Source organism: Drepanopeziza brunnea, assembly GCF_022702325.1.
Source record: "Drepanopeziza brunnea f. sp. 'multigermtubi' strain 214-2 chromosome Unknown ctg1, whole genome shotgun sequence".
Taxonomy (NCBI): domain Eukaryota; kingdom Fungi; phylum Ascomycota; class Leotiomycetes; order Helotiales; family Drepanopezizaceae; genus Drepanopeziza; species Drepanopeziza brunnea.
Window position 1 is genome coordinate 765,690 of NW_027094064.1, and position 20,603 is coordinate 786,292.

The following is a 20,603-nucleotide window of genomic DNA, read 5'->3' on the forward strand; positions in this document are numbered from 1 at the left end:
AAAGAAAAAAAGTTTGATCGCAACGATAGAATCGTTTAAAGCGGTTAATTGCAAAAGTGCTTTTAAGCTTAATCTTATCGATTTCTTAAAGTTTATAATATCTTTTATCGTAAGCTTTAAAGACGATATAAAGTCTTAGCTATTTATAATCTAGTTTAATATTTGCGGACATATCGATGCTGCGTTTAACGTCGTAAAGTAATATTAAGTTTTTCTTTTTAATAAGTTTCGACTTTAAAACCTTAATTCGTTTTTAAGTAGCTTTAACGGCAAGTCGATAGCGTTTCTTTTTTAAGATAATCTCGTCGATATCTTCGTTTCGGAGTTTTAATTATCTAAACCTTATAACAAGTAAGTCAGCGCAAAATCGAACCTTTTGCTATAGCAATAACTTTTAAACTAGCTATCGTAATTTTAAAAGTAGCTTAGCTTTTCGTTCGTAATTTAAAAAGAAAAAAGTAACTTTAATAAATGCGTATATCGATGTCCGGACCGCAAAAAGCATCTTATTAAATTTGCGAACTTAATTTTTAAATCTTTTATTTATAACCTTCGATAAGCTATTTAAGATGTTTTTATATCTTTTCTCGATTATTCTATTTGCTTTTAAATTATAGCTCGAGATCTAGACCTTTTTGATCTCGTATTTAATAACGAAAGCTTTAGCAATTGCTTTGTTTTCGAGTCTTTTATCGATAATCAATTTCTCGAACAATCCGTAACGGCAAACGATATCTTTTTAAAAAAACTTAATAATAAATTCGGCGTTAGCCGATCGAAGTAATCGTCTTTTTAGCTATTTAAATAAATTTTTTTTAGTTAATACGAAACAAGTTATCTTTTTATCGATAATAAATACTCGTAATACGTTTAAGCTGACTTTTAATTACATTTAAATAAGTTAAGTCGAGTATAAAAGGTTTTCTATTCGTTTAGCTTTACGTTTTTAATAAAGCTTATAGCTTTAAACGAAAGCCTTATAATCTTCGTAGCATTTATTTTAAAAAAAGAGTTTTAACGTATAATAATAAATTGATTTAACTCTTTTATATTCGGATTCTCGATAAGAGTCGGAAATAATAATATAGCGTCTTTAAGTTCCGTCGACAATTAACTTGATCGAATAAAAATTATCTACTCGCTTATAAAAGTGATTATCTGTAATTAAGTAATTAAATGCTTTATTTTTAAACTTTTAAAAGTCGTAAGTCTTAATCGAAAGAAAGCGTTTAAAAGTAATAAAGAATTAAGCAATAAGCTTAAAGTCGAGCGAATAATCGTGCTTTAAAACTCTTTTTTTAGCTCGTGAATTATAATTTACAAGTCGTTTAACCGAAAATATTAAAATAATGCTTAGCTCGTTAGTAACTTAATCGTTAATATCTTTTTCTTCTTTTTCTTTAATATTTAAAAGATGCTTTTTTCTTTTCTTAAAAAGATTATCCGTTATCGTGTTTTTAGTTTTAAAGATATGCTTGACTTTAAAGTTTATTAATCTTATTTACGCAATCTAATTCGTAACGAAAGCTTTAAGCAAGTCGCTTGCTAATCCGTTAAGTTGATTAATTAATACTTTAACGTCGGTTTTTAAGATGAAGTGAACTTCGTATAGTTCGCTTTTTATTTTTTTTATAGCTTTTAAAGCATTGCGGCATTCTCGCTTAATCGCGTCGTACTTGCTTTTCGCAAAGTTCTAAAGACTACTTTCGAACTTAACAAGATATCGCTTTTTATCGAAATCCTTTTATTGCAATACTGCTCTTTATCTTTTAAGACTAGCGTTTACCGTTAAGTAAATTTTCTTTCCGTCCTTATTATAATCGATCTTAATAAAAGCGAAAGCAAAGAGCAAAGCTTCTTTAAGCAGCCTTATCGCTTCTTGTTAAAGCTTTAATTACTCGAATTCGACCTTTTTTCTTATAATCGCGTAAATTAAAGCAGCAATCGTAAAAAAGTTTTTAATTTAAATTTTATAATAAACTACGATCTTAATAAAAGCTCGCGTTTTCGATATATCTTCGCATTTAATCTATTTTAATATCTTTTTAATTTTAACGGTTTAAAAGTAGCGTCTTTCGCTATCCGTAACGAATCTAACGATATTAAAATTAAGCATGCAATATTAAGACTTCGTTCCGACGGTCGTTTTAGCTTTTTTAAACCTTACGAGTATCTTATCGATGTTCTAGATATATTTTAAAACGAATCGTCGTATTCCGAGCAAAACTTTTTCGTAATTATAAAAGGATCGAAATCTTTTAACTTTTACGTTATTTATATAAAGCAAGCAGACGTTAAGAATATAATTTATAAAGATCTTGTAAATGATTTTAACGAATTAAGCAATCGAATTAATTGCTTTTATAAGTATCCGAGTCATTCGAAGCAATCCGATAAGCGTTTAAATAGCTATTATATTTTTAAATTCAACGTCGAAAAAGAATTAATTGTATTTAAAAAAGAAGTTTAAAAGTGTAGCTATTATAAGACCGGCAAATTCGTTTGAAAACTAGTTTACGTTCGAAGCAATATTAACGTTTTTAACCGTTATACGGTTCATTTTAATTATAATAGTAATCAGCTTATATTTTCTTTTCTTTTTCTTTATTATAATAAACTATTTGTTCCGATAAAAGCTTTAATATAATTCGAAGACCTTTTGCTTTAATCGTTCTTTTAATATAAAGATAACTATTTTTTATAAAGCTTTCGGTATAATAAACGTTTTCTTTTATTAAGCTTCGTAAAGCACCGTTTTGATTTTTTAAAATAGCATAACTTTTTTCCGAACTTAATTAAAATAAGTAAAATCTTAAGCTATCGCTTCTTCTCGATTTAAAAAGCATTAGTAAAGCAGTTCTCTCTTTTTCGAAGTGACTTAAAAGCTAATCGTAAGTGCTTTAAATCGTTTTTTCGTTAATCTTGATCTAACTTTTAAGTTTAAAAACTTGCTAATAAAATATTTCGAAAAAAGTCTTTTAAATTTAAAAGATTTCGCTTTCTTATCTTATTTAAATTAATCGTCGATTCTTTTAAGTATCTTTTTATCCGACACTTTTAAATCTATCGGTTTGATCTTTTTCGCTTTCTTTTTATATATCGTATTAACTTTTATTATATTCCTTTTTAAAAGGTCTTTGTCGTTATCGATAATAAATATAAAATTTTCCGATTTATCGAGTTTGATTACAAATATTTTTAATGTTTTTAATTTTAATAAGCTTTGTTTAATATTAAGTTGAATTGTTTTTTTTATAATTTTGTTATTTTTATATCGATCTACTCGTAAACTATAATTCACGAGCGGAATTTCTTTTTAAGCTTTCTTTTAGCTTAGCATCTATCTTAGCTTGTATACTAGTTATTAGTTTTTTAAGTCTTCGATTAAATCCGACTTATCTTTTGTAATAATAATTTATTTTTAAGTAAATCGATCGTAGTTTTAAAAAGAAGCTTTTATCGTGCTATTATCGAAGTAAAAAAAAAAAAGTCGAGATTTTAAAAAGAAAAGCATATTTAAGATGACTTCGTAATTATTATTATTAATAATAAAGAAATCGGCGTAGTTAATAATTCCGCCGATAATAACTTCGACGTCGTTTATTTACTTATCGAAGTTATAAAGATCTTCGGATACGGTAATATAAATTAAAGCTCGATCCGTTATAATAAGTAGTTTAGTTATTTTAGCTACTTCTTTGTTTATTACGTTAACTTTAAATCCGTTATCGAAAAAGAATTTGCTTTTAATTATACCGTCGATATTAATAAAAACTTTTAAAATCTTTATCGCTACTTTAAAGCAGTTGCGAGCGATAAGTTGTTTGCGAATTTGCGTCGTTAAAAAGTCTAGCTTGCTTTTTTTATTCCGACTTAAACGTTTAATAATTAAAGCGTTTATAAGAATAAGCTTACTTTAAAAGACTTTTACGTTTTTTTTAATATCGAGAACTATTAAAATATAATAGCTTAATAGCTTGTCGAAGCGAGAGTTAAGTCCGAATAAGTTTTTAATTTAAACTTCGATTTTTAATTTTATAATCGCCGCTATTGCTTTTTTTTAAGCTTTAATAATAACGTAAAGGTTAATGAACTTCTTTCGTTTATAAGTCTTCTTTTTCTTTCTTTTTAGTATTCGTTAAGTGATCTTAACTTTTCTTTTTATATCTTTTATAGTTTCGTCGGCTTTAATTAATTTAGAAAGTCTAAAAGACTTTTTTTTAATTACATTATCGAATAACTTGTCTTTTAAGTTTATCTTTATAGCAATACCCGATTCTTAAGAAGCACGGGCTTTAAAAGTGCTATAATTCTTTTTTTTTTATTATTAGATATTTTTCTTGATCTTAATAAGCTTAGATCTTTTCGAAAGTAAAAAAGACTTTTTAGCTTTATCTTTTATAATAGCGTTGATCTCGATCGAAGCAACTTTTATGCTAGATAAGTAATTAAGCGTATTAATTTACTTTATAGCGTTAATATTCTTAGTATCGATTAGTCTTTTAAAGATAATAATAAGCTTTTTTAATTAGTTAATTAGTTGTTAAGCATTTTGATCGGGTTAGTATTAAGCTAGCTATTAGATTAATTATTAATAAGAAAGCAAGTGTTTATAAGTCTTAAGTCCGTTAATAAATCGATTCTTTAAGATATTATCGTATTCCGTTTTACGAACGTTTAAAACAATAGATTTAAACTAAGTTTTTCTTTGCTTTTTTTAAATAATAAAAGCGCCGATCTTTTTAAGCTTTAAATAAAAGCGTTCGTAATTATTAATATAAATACATCTTTTATTAATTATGTTTTTAAAAGCTTTATATTTATCTCGGTATTAATAAAGAGCTTAAGTTGTATTCTCGAAGTTCTTGCAAAAGCTATAATTTTATATTTAGTTCTCGTATCTTTTATTTTTTTTTCTTCTTCGTCTTTATAATCCGTAGCCGATAGCAGCAATTTAAACTTCATTTTCGAAGCTAATTTTATTTCGAGCATTTTAAGCGGTATACTTAATAAAAGCTTCGTCGCAGTCTTTAAATCGAACTTAAAGTTAAAATTAAATAAAGCGTCGAGAAATTAAGTTAGCGACTTAATTTTCGAAGTAATTAATTCGATTATAAATTGTATTAATTTATAAGTTAAAAAACTTTTTAATTATAAAACTTATTTTATTAATTTTTTTTTTTTATTCGTGAATCGTAGTTTACGAATAAACGGTATTATTATTAAAGCTTTCTTAATAGATTTAAAAACGTTAACTAATTCGATGTGTTTTTTAATTAAAGTCCGAATATCTTTAATAAAATTAATTAAAAAAGACTTTTTTCGATTTATAGCTTCGATAGTCTTAGCATTTTGGTCGGTTTTAAAAGCGAATGCAGCGAAATCGTCGAAAGCGGCATAAGAGTTTAAATCGAGTTCGTCGACTTTATAATACTTAATCGTTTTATTTCGAATTCCGACGAGTAATCCGAAAAAGAATAAGCGGCTTTGTTCGGTCTTGCTTAAGAAGTGTATTAAAATAAGCTTTTTAAAGACTCGAAAGAAAATGCGATAATAGTTTTTCAAGTTATTAATATCTCGTTTTTATATAGCAAATTCTCGTAAAAAAGCGATTAAGTTTTTAATCTATTAAGTATCGTTTTTATAAAACTCGGCTTTTAAAGCTTTAACGAAAGCAGCTTAATCTTTCTTAGCTTTTTATTCGAGCAAGCTTTTAATAACTTCTTTACGAAAGTTATCGTAATAACGAAAGAGCTTAATAAACCGATTATCTTTAAAAATATTAAAGTTATTATAAGTTTCTTCGTACTTTTCGATAAAGTCGATGATGTTAATATTATTAAAGCAAAAAGCTTTTAAAGCACTTAGCAATAATATGCGAGTAGTTATAAAAGCGTAAAAGATAGCAAAGTCGATTATAATTAGCGCAAGGCTTAGTAAAAAGACAAGAAGAGCAAAAGGAAAAAGAGTAATATAAATCTTAAGACCGGTATTTATTTTAAAAAGCATTTCCGAAGCAAATGTTTCCGATAAAAGTAGCGGTAAAAGTTTAAGTTAAAAGTCGAAATAAAATAAAAATAATCCGAAGCTTATAAAAATACGATTAAAAGATTTAATAATTTCAAAAGATTTTAACGAAAAGAGAAGTGATTTTGCGCCGACTTCGATATTAGAAATCTTAAAAAGGTTTTCGGTATTTTAAAAATTAAATATGTATATGTGTTAAGAAAGATTAAGTTAATAAAAGGTTTTTAAATTGTTTAATTTTGATTCGTAAATCGAGTTCATAAGTAAAATAAGCGATTTTCGTAAAGTATTTTCGATCCGAGATTAAAAAAAGTAGACTTTATACAAAAGTAAACTAATAATTAAAATTAGAATTATAAAAAACTTAAGAATCAATTGATTAGCTTCGCTAATAACTCCGGACTATGTTAATTGCTTTAATTTAAGATAAGAGTTAAAGTATAAAAAAGTATTTTTATTAATAAATAAAATTTTTTTTTTATTAATTATAAAAAAGAGTTTTTGCCGAAAAGCCGAAATATTATATTTCGGCTATTTCAGCGTTTCGGTATCCGAATTTATCGAAAATAAAGTTTTAATTGTTTTAAAGTTATAATTATAAAGTAAAGTGCTAAATGAACGAAAATCAACTTAATTGCGAATCAAGCGATTATAATAAGCTATATAAAGATAAAGACTAAAGGTTTGAATCTTTGCGTAAGTTATTAATGTAAAAGCATTTAAAAAGATGTATTATATAAAAGGGCTTAGCTTTAAAGCTAGACCTTATAATTTTATAAAAGAAGTGTTAGAAAAGGTAAGTAAAAAGCTCGTTAATTGTTTTAGCTAAAAGATGTATGCCTTCTTATAGAAGATGGGTCCGTTTAATATAGCTTTAATGGCCATAGCAGGTACCTTATCAGGCAAGGTGTTTATATTACCGTTAAGTAAATTTTCTTTTCGTCTTTGTTATAATCGATCTTAATAAAAGCGGAAGCAAAAAGCAAAGCTTCCTTAAGCAGCCTTATCGCTTCTTGTTAAGGCTTTAATCACTCGAATTCGACCTTTTTTTTTATAATCGCGTAGATTAAAGCAGCAATCGTAAAGAAGTTTTTAATTTAAATTTTATAATAAACTACGATCTTAATAAAAGCTCGCGCTTTTAATATATCTTCGCACTTAATCTATTCTAGTATCTTTTTAATTTTAACGGTCTAAAAGTAGCGTCTTTCGTTATCCGTAACGAATCTAACGATATTAAAGCTAAGCATATAGTATTAAGACTTCGTTCTGACGGTCGTCTTAGCTTTTTTAAACTTTACAAGCACTTTATTAATATTTTAAATGTATTTTAAAACAAATCGTCGTATTTTAAGCAAAACTTTTTCGTAATTATAAAAAGATTAAGATCTTTTAATTTTTACGTCATTTATATAAAGCAAGCAAACGTTAAGAATGCAATTTATAAAGATCTTGTAAATGACTTTAATAAATTAAGCAATCGAATTAATTGCTTTTATAAGTATCCGAATCATTCGAAGCAATCCGATAAGCGTTTAAATAACTATTATATCTTTAGACTTAACGTCGAAAAAGAATTGATCGTATTTAAAAAAGAAGTTTAAAAGTATAGCTATCGTAAAACTAGCAAATTCGTTCGAGAATTAGTTTACGTTTAAAGCAATATTAACGTCTTTAACCGTTATACGGTTCATTTTAATTATAGTAATAATTAACTTATATTTTCTTTTCTCTTTTTTTATTATAATAAACTATTTATTCCGATAAAAGCTTTAATATAATTCAAAGACCTTTTGCTTTAATCGTTCTTTTAATATAAAGATAACCATTTCTTATAAAGCTTTCAATATAATAAACGTTTTCTTTTATTAAGCTTTATAAAGCACCGTTTTAATCTTTTAAAATAGCATGACTTCCTTTCGGACTTAATTAAAATAAATAAAATCTTAAGCTATCGTTTTTTTTCGATTTAAAAAGCATTAGTAAAGCAGCTTTTTCTTTTCCGAGATAACTTAAAAGCTAATCGTAAGTGCTTTAAATCGTTTTTTCGTTAATCTTAATCTAACTTTTAAGTTTAAAAACTTATTAATAAAGTATTTCGAAAAAGGTTTTTTAAGTTTAAAAAGTCTCGCTTTTTTATTTTACTTAAACTAATCGTCGATTCTTTTAAGTATCTTTTTATTCGATACTCTTAAATCTACCGGTCTAACTTTTTCCGCTTTCTTTTTATACATCGTATTAACTTTTATTATATTTCTTTTTAAAAAGTCTTTATCGTTATCGATAATAAACATAAAATTTTCCGATTTATCGAGTTTAATTGCAAATATTTTTAATGTTTTTAATTTTAATAAGCTTTGCTTAGTATTAAGTTGAATTGTTTTTTTATGATTTTATTATTTTTATGCCGATTTACTCGTAAATTATAGTTTATAAGCGGAATTTTTTTTTAAGCTTCTTTTTAACTTAGCATTTATTTTAGCTTGCATGCTAGCTATTAGTTTCTCGAGTTTTTAATTAAATCCGACTTGTCTTTTGCAATAGTAATTTATCTTTAAATAAATCGATCGTAATTTTAAAAAAAAGCTTTTATCGTGCTATTATCGAAGTAAAAGAAAAAGAGTTAAGATTTTAAAAAGAAAAGCATGCTTAAGATGATTTCGTAATTATTATTATTATTAATAAAAAAATCGACGTAATTAATAATTCCGTTAATAATAACTTCGACGTCGTTTATTTACTTATCGAAGTTATAAAGATCTTCGGATACGATAATATAAATTAAAGTTCGATCCGTTATAATAAATAGTTTAATTATCTTAGCTACTTTTTTATTTATTACGTTAATTTTAGATCCGCTATCGAAGAAAGATCTGCTTTTAATTATACCGTCGATATTAATAAAAACTTTTAAAGTCTTTATCGCTATTTTAAAGCAGTTACGAGCGATAAGTTGTTTACGAATTTGCGTCGTTAAAAAGTTTAGCTTGCTTTTTTTATTCCGACTTAAACGTTTAATAATTAAAGCGTTTATAAAAATAAGCTTACTTTAAAAGACTTTTACGTTTTTTTTAATATCGAAAACTATTAAAATATAATAATTTAATAGCTTATCGAAGCGAAAGCTAAGTCCGAACAAATCTTTAATTTAAACTTCGATTCTTGATTTTATAATCGCCGCTATTACTTTTTCTTAAGCTTTAATAATAACGTAAAAGTTAATAAACTTTTTTCGTTTATAAATCCTTTTCTTTTTTCTTTTTAGCATTCGTTAAGTGATTTTAACCTCTTTTTCTATATCTTTTATAGCTTCGTCGGCTTTAGCTAATTTAAAAAGTCTAAAAGACTTTTTTTTAATTATATTATCGAACAACTCGTCTTTTAAGTCTATCTTTATAATAATACTCGATTCTTAAGAAGCACGAGCTTTAAAAGTACCGTAGTTCTTTTCTTTTTATTATCGGATATTCTTTTTAATTTTAATAAGCTTAGATCTTTCCGAAAGTAAAAAAGACTTTTTAACTTTATCTTTTACGGCAGCGTTAATCTCGATCGAAGCAACTTTTATATTAAATAAATAACTAAGCGTATTAATTTATTTTATAACGTTAATATTCTTAATATCGATTAGTCTTTTAAAGATAATAATAAGCTTTTTTAATTAATTGATTAGTTGCTAAGCATTTTAATCGAGCTAGTATTAAGCTAGCTATTAGATTAATTATTAATAAAAAAGCAAGTGTTTATAAGTCTTAAGTCCGTTAATAAGTCGATTCTTTAAAATATTATCGTATTCCGTTTTACGAACGTTTAAAACGATAGATCTAAACCAAGTCTTTTTTTGCTTCTTTTAAATAATAAAAGCGCCGATCTTTTTAAGCTTTAAGCAAAAGCGTTTGTAATTATTAATATAAATATATTTTTTATTAATTATGTTTTTAAAAGCTTTACATTTATCTCGGTATTAATAAAGAGTTTAAGTTGTATCTTCGAAGTTTTTATAAAAGCTATAATCTTGCATTTAATTTTCGTATCTTTTACTTTTTCTTTTTCTTTGTTTTTATAATCCGTAACCGATAACAGCAATCTAAACTCTACTTTCGAAGCTGATTCTACTTCGAGCATCTTAAGCGGTATATTTAATAAAAGCTTCGTCGCAATCTTCGAATCGAACTTAAAGTTAAGATTAAACAAAGCGTTAAGAAATTAAATTAACGACTTAGTTTTTAAAATAATCAATTCGATTATAAATTGTATTAATTTACAAATTAAAAAACTTTTTAATTATAAAACTTACTTTATTAATTTCTTTTTTTTTACTCGTGAATTATAATTTACGAATAAACGGTATTACTACTAAAGCTTTTTTAGCAGACTTAAGAACGCTAGCTAGTTCGATATATTCTTTAATTAAAGTCCGAATATTTTTAATAAAATTAATTAAAAGAGACTTTTTTTAATTTATAGCTTCGATAGTTTTAACACTTTAGTCGGTTTTAAAAGCGAATGCAGCGAAGTCGTTAAAAGCGGTATAAAAGTTTAAGTCGAGTTCGTCGACTTTATAATACTTAATCGTTTTGTTTCGAATTCCGACGAGCAATTCGAAAAAGAATAAGCGGCTTTGTTCGGTTTTGCTTAAGAAGTGCATTAAAATAAGCCTTTCGAAGACTCGAAAAAAAGTGCGATAATAGTTTTTTAAGTTATTAATATCTTGTTTTTATATAGCAAATTCTCGTAAAAAAGCGATTAAGTTTTTAATCTATTAAGTATCGTTTTTACGAAACTCGGCTTTTAAAGCTTTAACGAAAGCAGCTTAATCTTTCTTAGCTTTTTATTCGAGCAAGCTTTTAATAATTTTCTTACGAAAGTTATCGTAATAATAAAAGAGCTTAATAAACCGATTATCTTTAAAGATATTAAAGTTATTACAAATCTCTTCGTACTTTTCGATAAAGTCGATAATATTAATATTATTAAAGCAAAAAGCTTTTAAAGCACTTAATAATAATATACGAGTAGTTATAAAAGCGTAAAAGATAACAAGGTCGATTATAATTAGCGCAAAGCTTAATAAAAAGATAAGAAAAGCAAGAAAAAGAAAAGTAATATAGATTTTAAGACCGGTGTTTATTTTAAAAAGCATTTCCGAAATAAGTGTTTCCGATAAAGATAACGGTAAAAGTTTAAATTAAAAGTCGAAGTAAGATAAGAATAGTCCGAAGCTTATAAGAATACGATTAAAAGATTTAATAAATTTAAAGGATTTTAACGAAAGAAAAAGTAACTTTGCGCCGACTTCGATATTAGAAATCTTAAAAAAGTTTTCGGTATTTTAAAGATCAAACATATATATATATTAAGAAAGATCGAATTGATAAAAGGTTTTTAAATTATTTGATTTTAACTCGTAAATCGAGTTTACGAATAAAATAAGCGATTTTCGCAAAGTATTTTCGATCCGAAATTAAAAAAAGTAAACTTTATGCAAAAGTAAACTAATAATTAAAATTAAAATTATAAAAAACTTAAAAATCAATTGATTAGCTTCGCTAATAACTCCGGACTATATCAATTGCTTTAATTCAAGATAAAAGCTAAAGTATAAAAAGGTATTTTTATTAATAAGTGAAAATTCTTTTTTATTAATTATAAAAAAGAGTTTTTACCGAAAAGCCGAAATATTACACTTCGGCTATTTTAGCGTTTCGGTGTCCGAACTTATTAAGAATAAAGTTTTGATTGTTTTAAAGTTGTAATTATAAAGTAAAGTACTAAATGAACGAAGATCAACTTGATTGCGAATTAAGCGATTATAATAAGTTATATAAAAATAAAGACTAAAGGTTTAAATCTTTGCGTAAGTTATTAATATAAAAGCACTTAAAAAGATGTATTGTACAAAAGCTTAGCTTTAAGGCTAGACTTTATAATCTTACAAAAGAAGTGTTAGAAAAAGTAAGTGGAAAGCTCGTTGATTGTTTTAGCTAAGAGATATGTGCCCTCTTATAGAAGATGGGTCCGTCTAGTATAGCCTTAGTGGCCATAGCAGGTACCCCATCAGGCAGAGTGTTTACACTGTTTGACTGACTGACTGACTGACTGACTGACTGACTGACTGACTGACTGACTGACTGACTGACTGACTGACTGACTGTAGGTGGAGAAACCAACAGCGACAATAACAAAAAGGAGAAGGGAAGGAGAATAAAAATACCCTTTACATCTATCTAATCTTGAGATTTTTTATTATCTTTTTTTTTTTTTTAAAAAAAAAATCCCCCCCCCCACCCCACTCCCCCCCCCAAATCAACTTCAACTTCTCATGACAGCCGCTCTAGCATCATCGTACAAGGGCGTGATTCCCGTCCACTTTTGGAACTAGAAGGGTCGTTGTTAGCCAGGTCCTCTCCCTCGAATTATGACACGGGATGATGATCAAGAGCGAAATGAGAGAGAGTGAGAAAGAAAGAAACATACCTGAAACCAACCCTGCGAATTCAGCACCTCCAACCCAGGGATCGTAACCCACCCGGCATCCATCGCCATCTTCATGAGCGCCGTCTGGCTCGGCTTGTACGCCATCTCCACCAGCGTCTTCTGACCCTCGCCCATCCCTTCGTGCCGCAGCAGGCTCCCCAGCACCTCGCGCATGTTCTGCTCAATCGGCTTGTCGGCGGGGATCGTCCCAATCGCCACGCGCGGCACATCTGTAATCCTCTCCGCGGCCTCCACGTCAGACAGCGGCACGATGTTGAACTCAGCTGGGAAGGTGGCGATCATAGTTGCTAACTTCGACGGCGTGCGGGAGACGATGTAGATTGGGGAATGAGCGAGTGAGTGAAGAGCGTAGATAGCAGCGCGCGCCGTGCCACCGCCGCCGATAACGAGCCCAGAGCCCGGGGGTCCGGAGGATATTGTTGCGTACGATACGGCGATCAGGGAGTGTGTCATACCGAGCCAATCCGTGTTCTCGCCTACAAGGCGGGGAGGACTGCCTGGGCGGGTGGTAACGGGGACGACGGTGTTGACGGCACCGATGATCTTCGCAGCTTCCGTGATGTCGTCTAGGAGAGGGATAATGTCGAGCTTGAGGGGGATGGTAACAGATGCGCCGCCGAAGTCTGGCGAGCGGATGACGGAGCGGACGTCCTCGATGTTGTCGGTTTCAAGGCGGGAGTAGTGGTGCGGAAGACCGGTTTGCTGAAAGAGGGTATTGTGAAGAGCGGGGGATCTTGAGGCTGCGATGGGTGTGCCGAAGAGGTAGAAGGCTTTTGGCTCGATTTCGCCCAGGAGGGATAAGCCCTGGCAGATTTCTGCTGCGGACAGTTGACCCGGGGCAGCTTTGAACGGCAGGGCCGGATGCGAGACGGGGGTCATGAAGCCATTCAACATTCTGCTTAGCTTTCCAATGACGCCCATGTTGATGGCAATCAACGGGACATCGTGAGCAGCTGCCATGTTTGCCTTGAATTTGGCAAGGGCAAAGTTGTCTTCCATCGTCTTAGCAGACCCAACCAGTTTGATTATGTCCCCGTACTCGAGAGCTCTGTTGTAGTGTTGGATCCATGCACCATTCTTCCAGGAAAGTTTGCCTTGAGGATCATGATGAGAAGCGATGATCTTTGAGAAGCCTTTGTTCTCGGTCACACTTTGCAAAAGCTCATCCGAGGACGTAATTTCCAGGTCAATGTATTCCAAGCCCATCCGTACCGCAGCTTTGAAGAGCTTCAACGCCTCATCTTGCGCATCATCTGGGAATCGACCACCCTGACTAACTGTCCGTACCGTGTATATCAATGGTAAAGTTACTATTGATCTCAGATGAGCAATCTGGAGACTCAAGAACTCGGCAGTCGGTATGCCATTGGCCGAATTCGGGTCTTCGAGTAAATCGACCCGTACTTCTACAGCGTCCGATCCAACAACAACAGATGGTAGGATATCGGCCGCGGCAGAGATATCCGGAATGGTGAGAGATACAAAGAAAGAATGCCGCTTGCTCCGAATCTGCTCGAAATGCGAGCTCTCCCCTGAGATAAGCGAGAGGAATCTAGCGAAATCGTCCCGCGCCACAGACAGAGCACCGGACTCGCCGTTCTTGCTGTGGTACTGGAAATTGCTGCACTCCTGGAACCAAGGTCGTCGACGCAAATAGACGCCCATCATATCTTCCACGTAAGCTGGACGAGTCTTGTCAATTTGAAGGTATGACATGACTTGTTCCGTGTCGCGGTGTACAAGGAGGACGATGCCGCCAGTTTTGTGGTAATCCGAAAGGATTTGGCGAGCCTCTGGCATTTCGACCACGCCGCCACCGCACGCGAAAATGTAGCCTTTCGGCTTTTCGGAAACCATACGCTTGAGTAGAGAGAGCTCGGCATCTCTGAATGCATCCCAGCCTTTGGCCCTGATCAGTTCCGGAATCGTACAGCCAACTATCCGTTCGAGTTCAATGTCAAGATCAATGTGAGGTTTTTTAAGGATCCTCGCTGCCCATCCACCAGCAGTCGTCTTCCCAGCACCGCGCATCCCGATGATGAAAATGGAGCTATCCAACACTACGGACTTGCTTACAGACTTGGCGTGTGCAGTCTCCTTTCCTACCAAGGCCACATTGAACGACAAGGACAAGACGTCCCACCATCCTGGCCATGTCTTGCCTACACATTCTCGCTCTGTGATAAGTACAGGCTCGGGAGTTGCAACAGACAGCACACTGAACGACATCGCAACACGATGATCATCGTAGCAGTAGACACCGTCTGCTGGGATAGTGAGTGAAGAAATGGGCGATCCGTCAACTTCAATCCCGTCATCTAGTTCGCGACACTCAACACCAAACTTTGCCAGCTGGTCCTTCATGGCTTTAATGCGGTTGCACTCCTTGACTCGCTGGTTAGCGATTCCTCTAATTCTGGTCGTCCCCTTGGCTACCGCAGCAAGCACTGACGCAGTCAAGAAAGCATCTGTCATGGGCTCCATATCAACCTCCTCGATAGCGACTAGTTGTCCTTTAGGTGGACCAGTCACGGTAGTAGAGTAGTCAGTCTGTACAACTTCACATCCCATAGGCCGAAGGACTTCTATGGCAAACCGAGCGTCTCCTTGAAGCGACTTGGAGCCGATGTTTGGGATCGTGCAGGTAGTTCCCGAGATCGCAGCCACGGCGAGGGGGTAAGTTGCTGAGCTAGCATCGCTCTCGACAACGTACTCTGCTGGGTTCTTGTAGACACCTTGTGGAATATGATAGGTATGCTCCTCAGTCTTTGATCGAATAACGTGGATGCCGAAAGAGGCCATCATCGCGGTAGTCATGTCGATGTATGGCTGAGAGATTGGCTTGCCTCCGATGAGACGAAGTGTGACCGGCTTCTTCGCGTAAGGGGCACACATGAGAAGGGAGGAGACGTATTGGGAAGAAACGGTGGCGGCCAACTCAATCTCACCGCCAGCGAATCCCCCAGAGGCAGGAACGTCAAGTGGTAGACTGTGTTCCTTCTCGAGGTATTCGATGTCAACACCGTTTGCTCGGAGAGAGTCCACAAGCGGACCAATCGGGCGAACCTTCATGCGGGCATTTCCTGTAAGAATTGTCGACTTGACGGTAGAAGGTTTGCATAGGGAAGCGACGGTCGTCAAGAATCTCGAGGCGGTTCCAGCATTGCCAATGTATAGCTCTGAGGAACTAGCATGCAGATCACCTCCCTTTCCTTGGACCAGCAAGACCTCCCCAGCGTCTTCCCAGGCATAAGTAGCACCTCCCAGTTTCTCAATGGCAGTAAGCATGAACTCGGTATCATCAGACTGTAGCAAATTCTTGATTCGGCAGGGGCCGGTTCCAAGGGCAGCCAGAACGAGAGCTCGGTTAGAAACACTCTTTGATCCGGGTGGAATGACTTCGTTCTGCAGGCCTTCAGGAACACCTGGGGAGACCACAATAGAATCTGAAAGCACGATCCTAATGGCACGGTCTTCTACCACACTAGCTTTAGGCTCATGTGTCTTGCCGATAGCGGACAGCAGAACGATCTTCTTCTTCTTTCCGTCGTTCTTCTTGTCGACTCCCATCTTCTGTAGCAAAACGTCCACTGGGCAGAGTTTACCAGCTGTAAGTTTCTGGATGCGTTTATCTGCGAGCGAAGTAGGCAGGCCATAGCTTGATATGCACTTGACCAAGCGTGCCACGGCACCAGGTTTCAATACACCCAAGTGGCGCGCCAGCTCGGCTTCCTTCACCATACCAATAGCCACTGCCTCGCCATGCAAAACCTGTGGCGTAAGAATGGCTTCATATGCATGGCCAATAGAATGTCCGAAATTCAGCAAATTTCTCAATCCACCCTCCCTCTCATCTGCAGACACAACCTCCGCCTTCGTCCTCGCGGAGCCCAATACGATTCTCTTTAGTATATCTCGAATGGGATCCAGTCTGGTTGAAGAATCCGAGGACTTAGCACGGATCGTAGCCATAAGCAGCGCGGCATTGTCCTCCAAGGCAGCGAACTCCTTCTCGTCCCAGATAGCCGCCGTCTTGACCACCTCCGCCATGCCATTGATGAACTCCCGGACAGGCAGCGTCTCGAGGAAGCGCAAATCGATGTAGATTCTCTGCGGCTGCCAGAAGGCTCCGATCAGATTCTTGCCCAGCGGGGTATCTATAGCAGTCTTGCCGCCAATTGACGAGTCCACCATGGACAGCAGCGTTGTGGGCACCTGGACGAAGCGTACGCCGCGCATGAAGGTCGCGGCCACATATCCGATCATATCGCCTATGACGCCTCCCCCCAGCGCGATTATCACCGTGTCTCGCGTGCATTGCTCCGAGAGCATCCAGTCCTCGATTTCGGCTTTGGTATCGCGGCCTTTGGAGCTTTCGCCGGGCGGGATCTCATAGGTGAGCAGGCGCGAAGGGGTCTGAGATTTCGAGGAGAGGGTGCTGAAAGCAGCTTGGAACACTGGGACGTAGAGGGGTGAAAGATTCGTGTCGGTGATGAGGACGTAGGTAGAGGAAGGGAGGTTCAAGAGGAGGTCTTCTACCACAAATTGGCGCCATATGTCGAAGTCAACGACGATGTCTTCGTTGCCCAAGATGGCAATGCGCGTTGGCGCATTGGGGTTTATTGACCCCATTTTGTATGTAGTTTGACCGCAATTATGATAGCAGTGGTGGTTTCTAGAGGGCCGAGTCTTTATTCGTGTGAGAGAATCAATTGAGTTTATTATTCTCAAAAATTTGCTGCGGTCTGCTAAGGAGTCATAGCTGGCCCTATCAACATTTTTGAGATGATTTATCCGGAGTCGGAACACTCGACCGCATCACGTGGTTCAGTTTTGCTCTCCTCCCCCCCATGAATAAATGTCGGACCCAGTTTAGGCCCATAAATCATAGAGCGGTGGTTTCTTAATGGCTCAAAGCCCTGTGAACTCCACTGTATAGACTAAATACTGGCTCAAAGATACTTTTCAAAGCTGAATCCTTATAAGTTGATTGGTTTAAGCCCTGGTAAGATCCCTTGCGAAATTATACTTTCGACATTTATTCATGGGGGGGGGGGGGGTTGGGGGAGGGTTGGGGGAGAGTATAAATCAAAGATTTTGTTCTCCATGAATGATCTATGCGAAGCTCTCCTGTCCTGCCTTGTTTCTCTTGTATGCAACACAATATCTATCGTTAACTCGCTCTATTGGGTTCTTGGAATCTTGATTTCGGCGCTTGGTTCATGTGAATCATGTTCGTCGACCGGCTTCCTTATTCTGGGGGTCTCAGCTGTACCTGCCCCTGAAGTCATAGCAAACGAGTAACCGACTCGAGATAGAATAAACGCTTTCGTTCTTTAGCTGGTAACTTACGGAGCATAATAAGCATTTGGTCGATATCGTGTACGGCTCTTCATGCTTGGCAGAGCCACAAACATGGTTCCGAGCAACAGGCCTCCTTTATCTCTGAAATGCAAGATGAGTCGTGATCATCGAATCCAGTCGACATTACTCTTTAAGACTGTGGCCATCATTACATCCTTGACCGCCGCGGAATAAGGTAGGTAGGCCTACCAAGGCCGAGCCGAATGGCTTGCAAACCGAAATCCCACGTCAACGCCAAAACACCCGCTAACAGAGACAAGAGAATCCTCACACCCTTACGCCTTTGTAGCCAGCTGCTTCATCCAAGAAAGCTGACTTCTCATCCTTTGTGCACTAGCCCTCAGCCATATCAGGTCTCCCTGCTCCCTCCTGGCACTGGTTTCCTTCTTCCTTCTATCCGCCTTGATCTTCCTCTCCCGAGCAAGTATACCTTTCTCCAAAGCAGCTTCCAGACCCGGAGTGAAGTCACAAGCTTGGACCCTCGACAAGAGTCGAAATATGCCTTCCACTAATATAGAAACTTTTGCATTATCTGACACGCTACAGGTAGAGGCAGGAAATGGCAGGAAGCATCGCTCCAAAACAACGCCGGTCAACTCGTCATCGTCTCGACCTGTCACTGTCTGTGGACGGGGAGCACTTGTTACAAGCATATCACAGAGAAGTCTTTGCGAGAGTGAGACGAACACAACTTCAGGTAGCTTCGTATAGATGGATGGTGTCATGAAGAGGGAGAACGCGGGTAGAGGCAATTGCTTCGTGCAAAGGCGAAACTCGTCGTAGACCTCTTTTATGTAGCCAAAAGAATCGGGAAGCACAGCGGAGGCTCGTGACAACTTGAAGACTCAGCGCATGCTCAATGTACTGTTTGGGTTGAATGTAATTCACTTACAAGAGTTATGACCCGTTGCCGAAGAATTATCGATTCCATACCACCAAGATAGTCCGCTCCAGATATGGAATTCGTCTCGTCGGCGCCCGGATTCGGTTCCGGGGTTTGTTCCGAGGAATCGAACTCCACTTCAGCTTCTTCGTCATCGTAATCGACAAAGTTTCGACTCATCGGCTCCTCCCGTTTCCGTTTCTGCCCATTCTGATGCTTCAGCTCCTTAGTTTCGTTTGGGAAGATCTCAGGGAATTCTCGCTCGTCATCCGGGTCTCCAGCCGCAAACACGGACCGAACTACTCGTTCCATAACGCTTGAACTCTTCGCAGCTTTCGAAAGGTAATTGACCAGTAAAGATTGACGTAGCATTTTGGATTCGTGTTCATCGTTCGAGTCTGCACTTCCATCGGAAGACTCGGCCTCCACGTCAAGCCGCTCTCGCTCCAGCCAGTCTTCATCCAGTACATCTAACATGTACCCCAACCAGACTTTCCAGTACTTCCATCGTTTGGGGTAGTTCACACTGCAGTTGAAAGCCCATCCGACCATATTCCAGAATTCGCCCCTAGCGCATTTGCGTATCCTACCTGCATGCGCAATAACCCCCGATACAGTCTTGGAGAACTCGTCTGTTTCGGGGCTACTCGATCCGCTGTCCGAATCCACCGCGTTTCGACTCCTTCTCGATGTCCTGGAGTGACTGTCCTGCCCTAAGACCAAGGAGAAGGCCTCCCCTAGACCTGCGTTTACAGGTCCCAAGATAGCTAGGACATTCCGTAGGAGTGTTATGGATCGCGATCCGAGGTCCTGTTCCTTGTCCAAGGTGATCTGGTTGGTGTATTTCGGGTGAATGAGCAGTGCGCTGATGAGTTCGATGTGGTAGGGGTCTGGCGCAAATGCTGGGTGGCTGGCACACTGGGGGTTGGATGCCCCCGATACTACGAGGTCTGTGAGAAGAATAAGGGCATCTTTATCTGAAAAGTGTTAGAGGTGTCTCTTAGTTGTATTATGGGGGGAGAAGGGAGCGGGGGGGCTACCAACAGAGGTCTGTGTCTAGCAGAATATGAATATGCTCGGTCAAATCCGCAGGGACGGGGACAGCCTGTCGATATCGAGGTTTATGTAGAGTCTGACTATCCGCGACAGGCGCAGAGTCTTCCGTAATAGACATTGGCGATGCTGGGGCGGTATGATGGATAGAGGAGGACTTTGATTTCGTCTGGCGACGCGACGAGGCAACGCGACTGGTTGTGGGGCATTCGAAATTTTGACTCTCCACATCCGCACTTCTTCCGGGTAATTGATTAACTCAAATTCGCTGCATCAATCATGGGTAACATGTGTATATTTATAGCCTCATGTTAATTTCGTTTCACCGAATATAAAAATTTGATAATTGGCGTTGATAAAATCGAGTGATACATACTTAAGTACATGCCTTGTGGCCTCATCACGGTTTAATTGATCCCTTCTATACAGTATTTGAGATATACGAGAAAATGATTCCGACGATCAAGAAGCAGGCAATAAGCCCTCAACTTCCCCCTCTCCCCAATCCCAAGAACCGCTCCGTACGCCAGCTTCAACACGTTCGTCCACCTTCTCCTCTGACACCAAAACATCAAACCGCTTAACCCCAGACGCAGCACACAAATGCCTCACCGCCGCCGCCGACTGCGCAACAAAAATGTGCAATGCTATGCAAAGAAAGCAAAGCAAATAGGGTATCACATTCAAGATAAAATCAGGCCATCCACCATCTCGCTCGCCTTCCTCATAAAATCATACCTCGTAGCACATAAAACAACGCCAGTATTCAACACCCTCT

General features: G+C 36.2%; 2 protein-coding genes across 2 annotated transcripts; both read right to left on the reverse strand.

Annotated features, from left to right (window-relative positions):
• Positions 1-12,339: 12,339 nt before the first annotated feature.
• Positions 12,340-17,157, reverse strand: L3040_000163 (uncharacterized protein; the record flags this gene model as incomplete). The annotated part of the gene is made up of 2 exons (XM_007295188.2): positions 12,340-12,405; positions 12,505-17,157. 2 exons carry the CDS (start codon positions 17,155-17,157, stop codon positions 12,340-12,342), a joined length of 4,719 nt encoding a protein of 1,572 aa, XP_007295250.2.
• A 1,007-nt stretch (positions 17,158-18,164) lies between these two features.
• On the reverse strand, positions 18,165-19,946 carry L3040_000164 (uncharacterized protein; the record flags this gene model as incomplete). Its single annotated transcript, XM_007295189.2, has 3 exons — positions 18,165-18,725; positions 18,782-19,749; positions 19,817-19,946. The coding sequence occupies 3 exons, from the start codon at positions 19,944-19,946 to the stop codon at positions 18,165-18,167; spliced, it is 1,659 nt and encodes a 552-aa protein (XP_007295251.2).
• Positions 19,947-20,603: the final 657 nt, after the last annotated feature.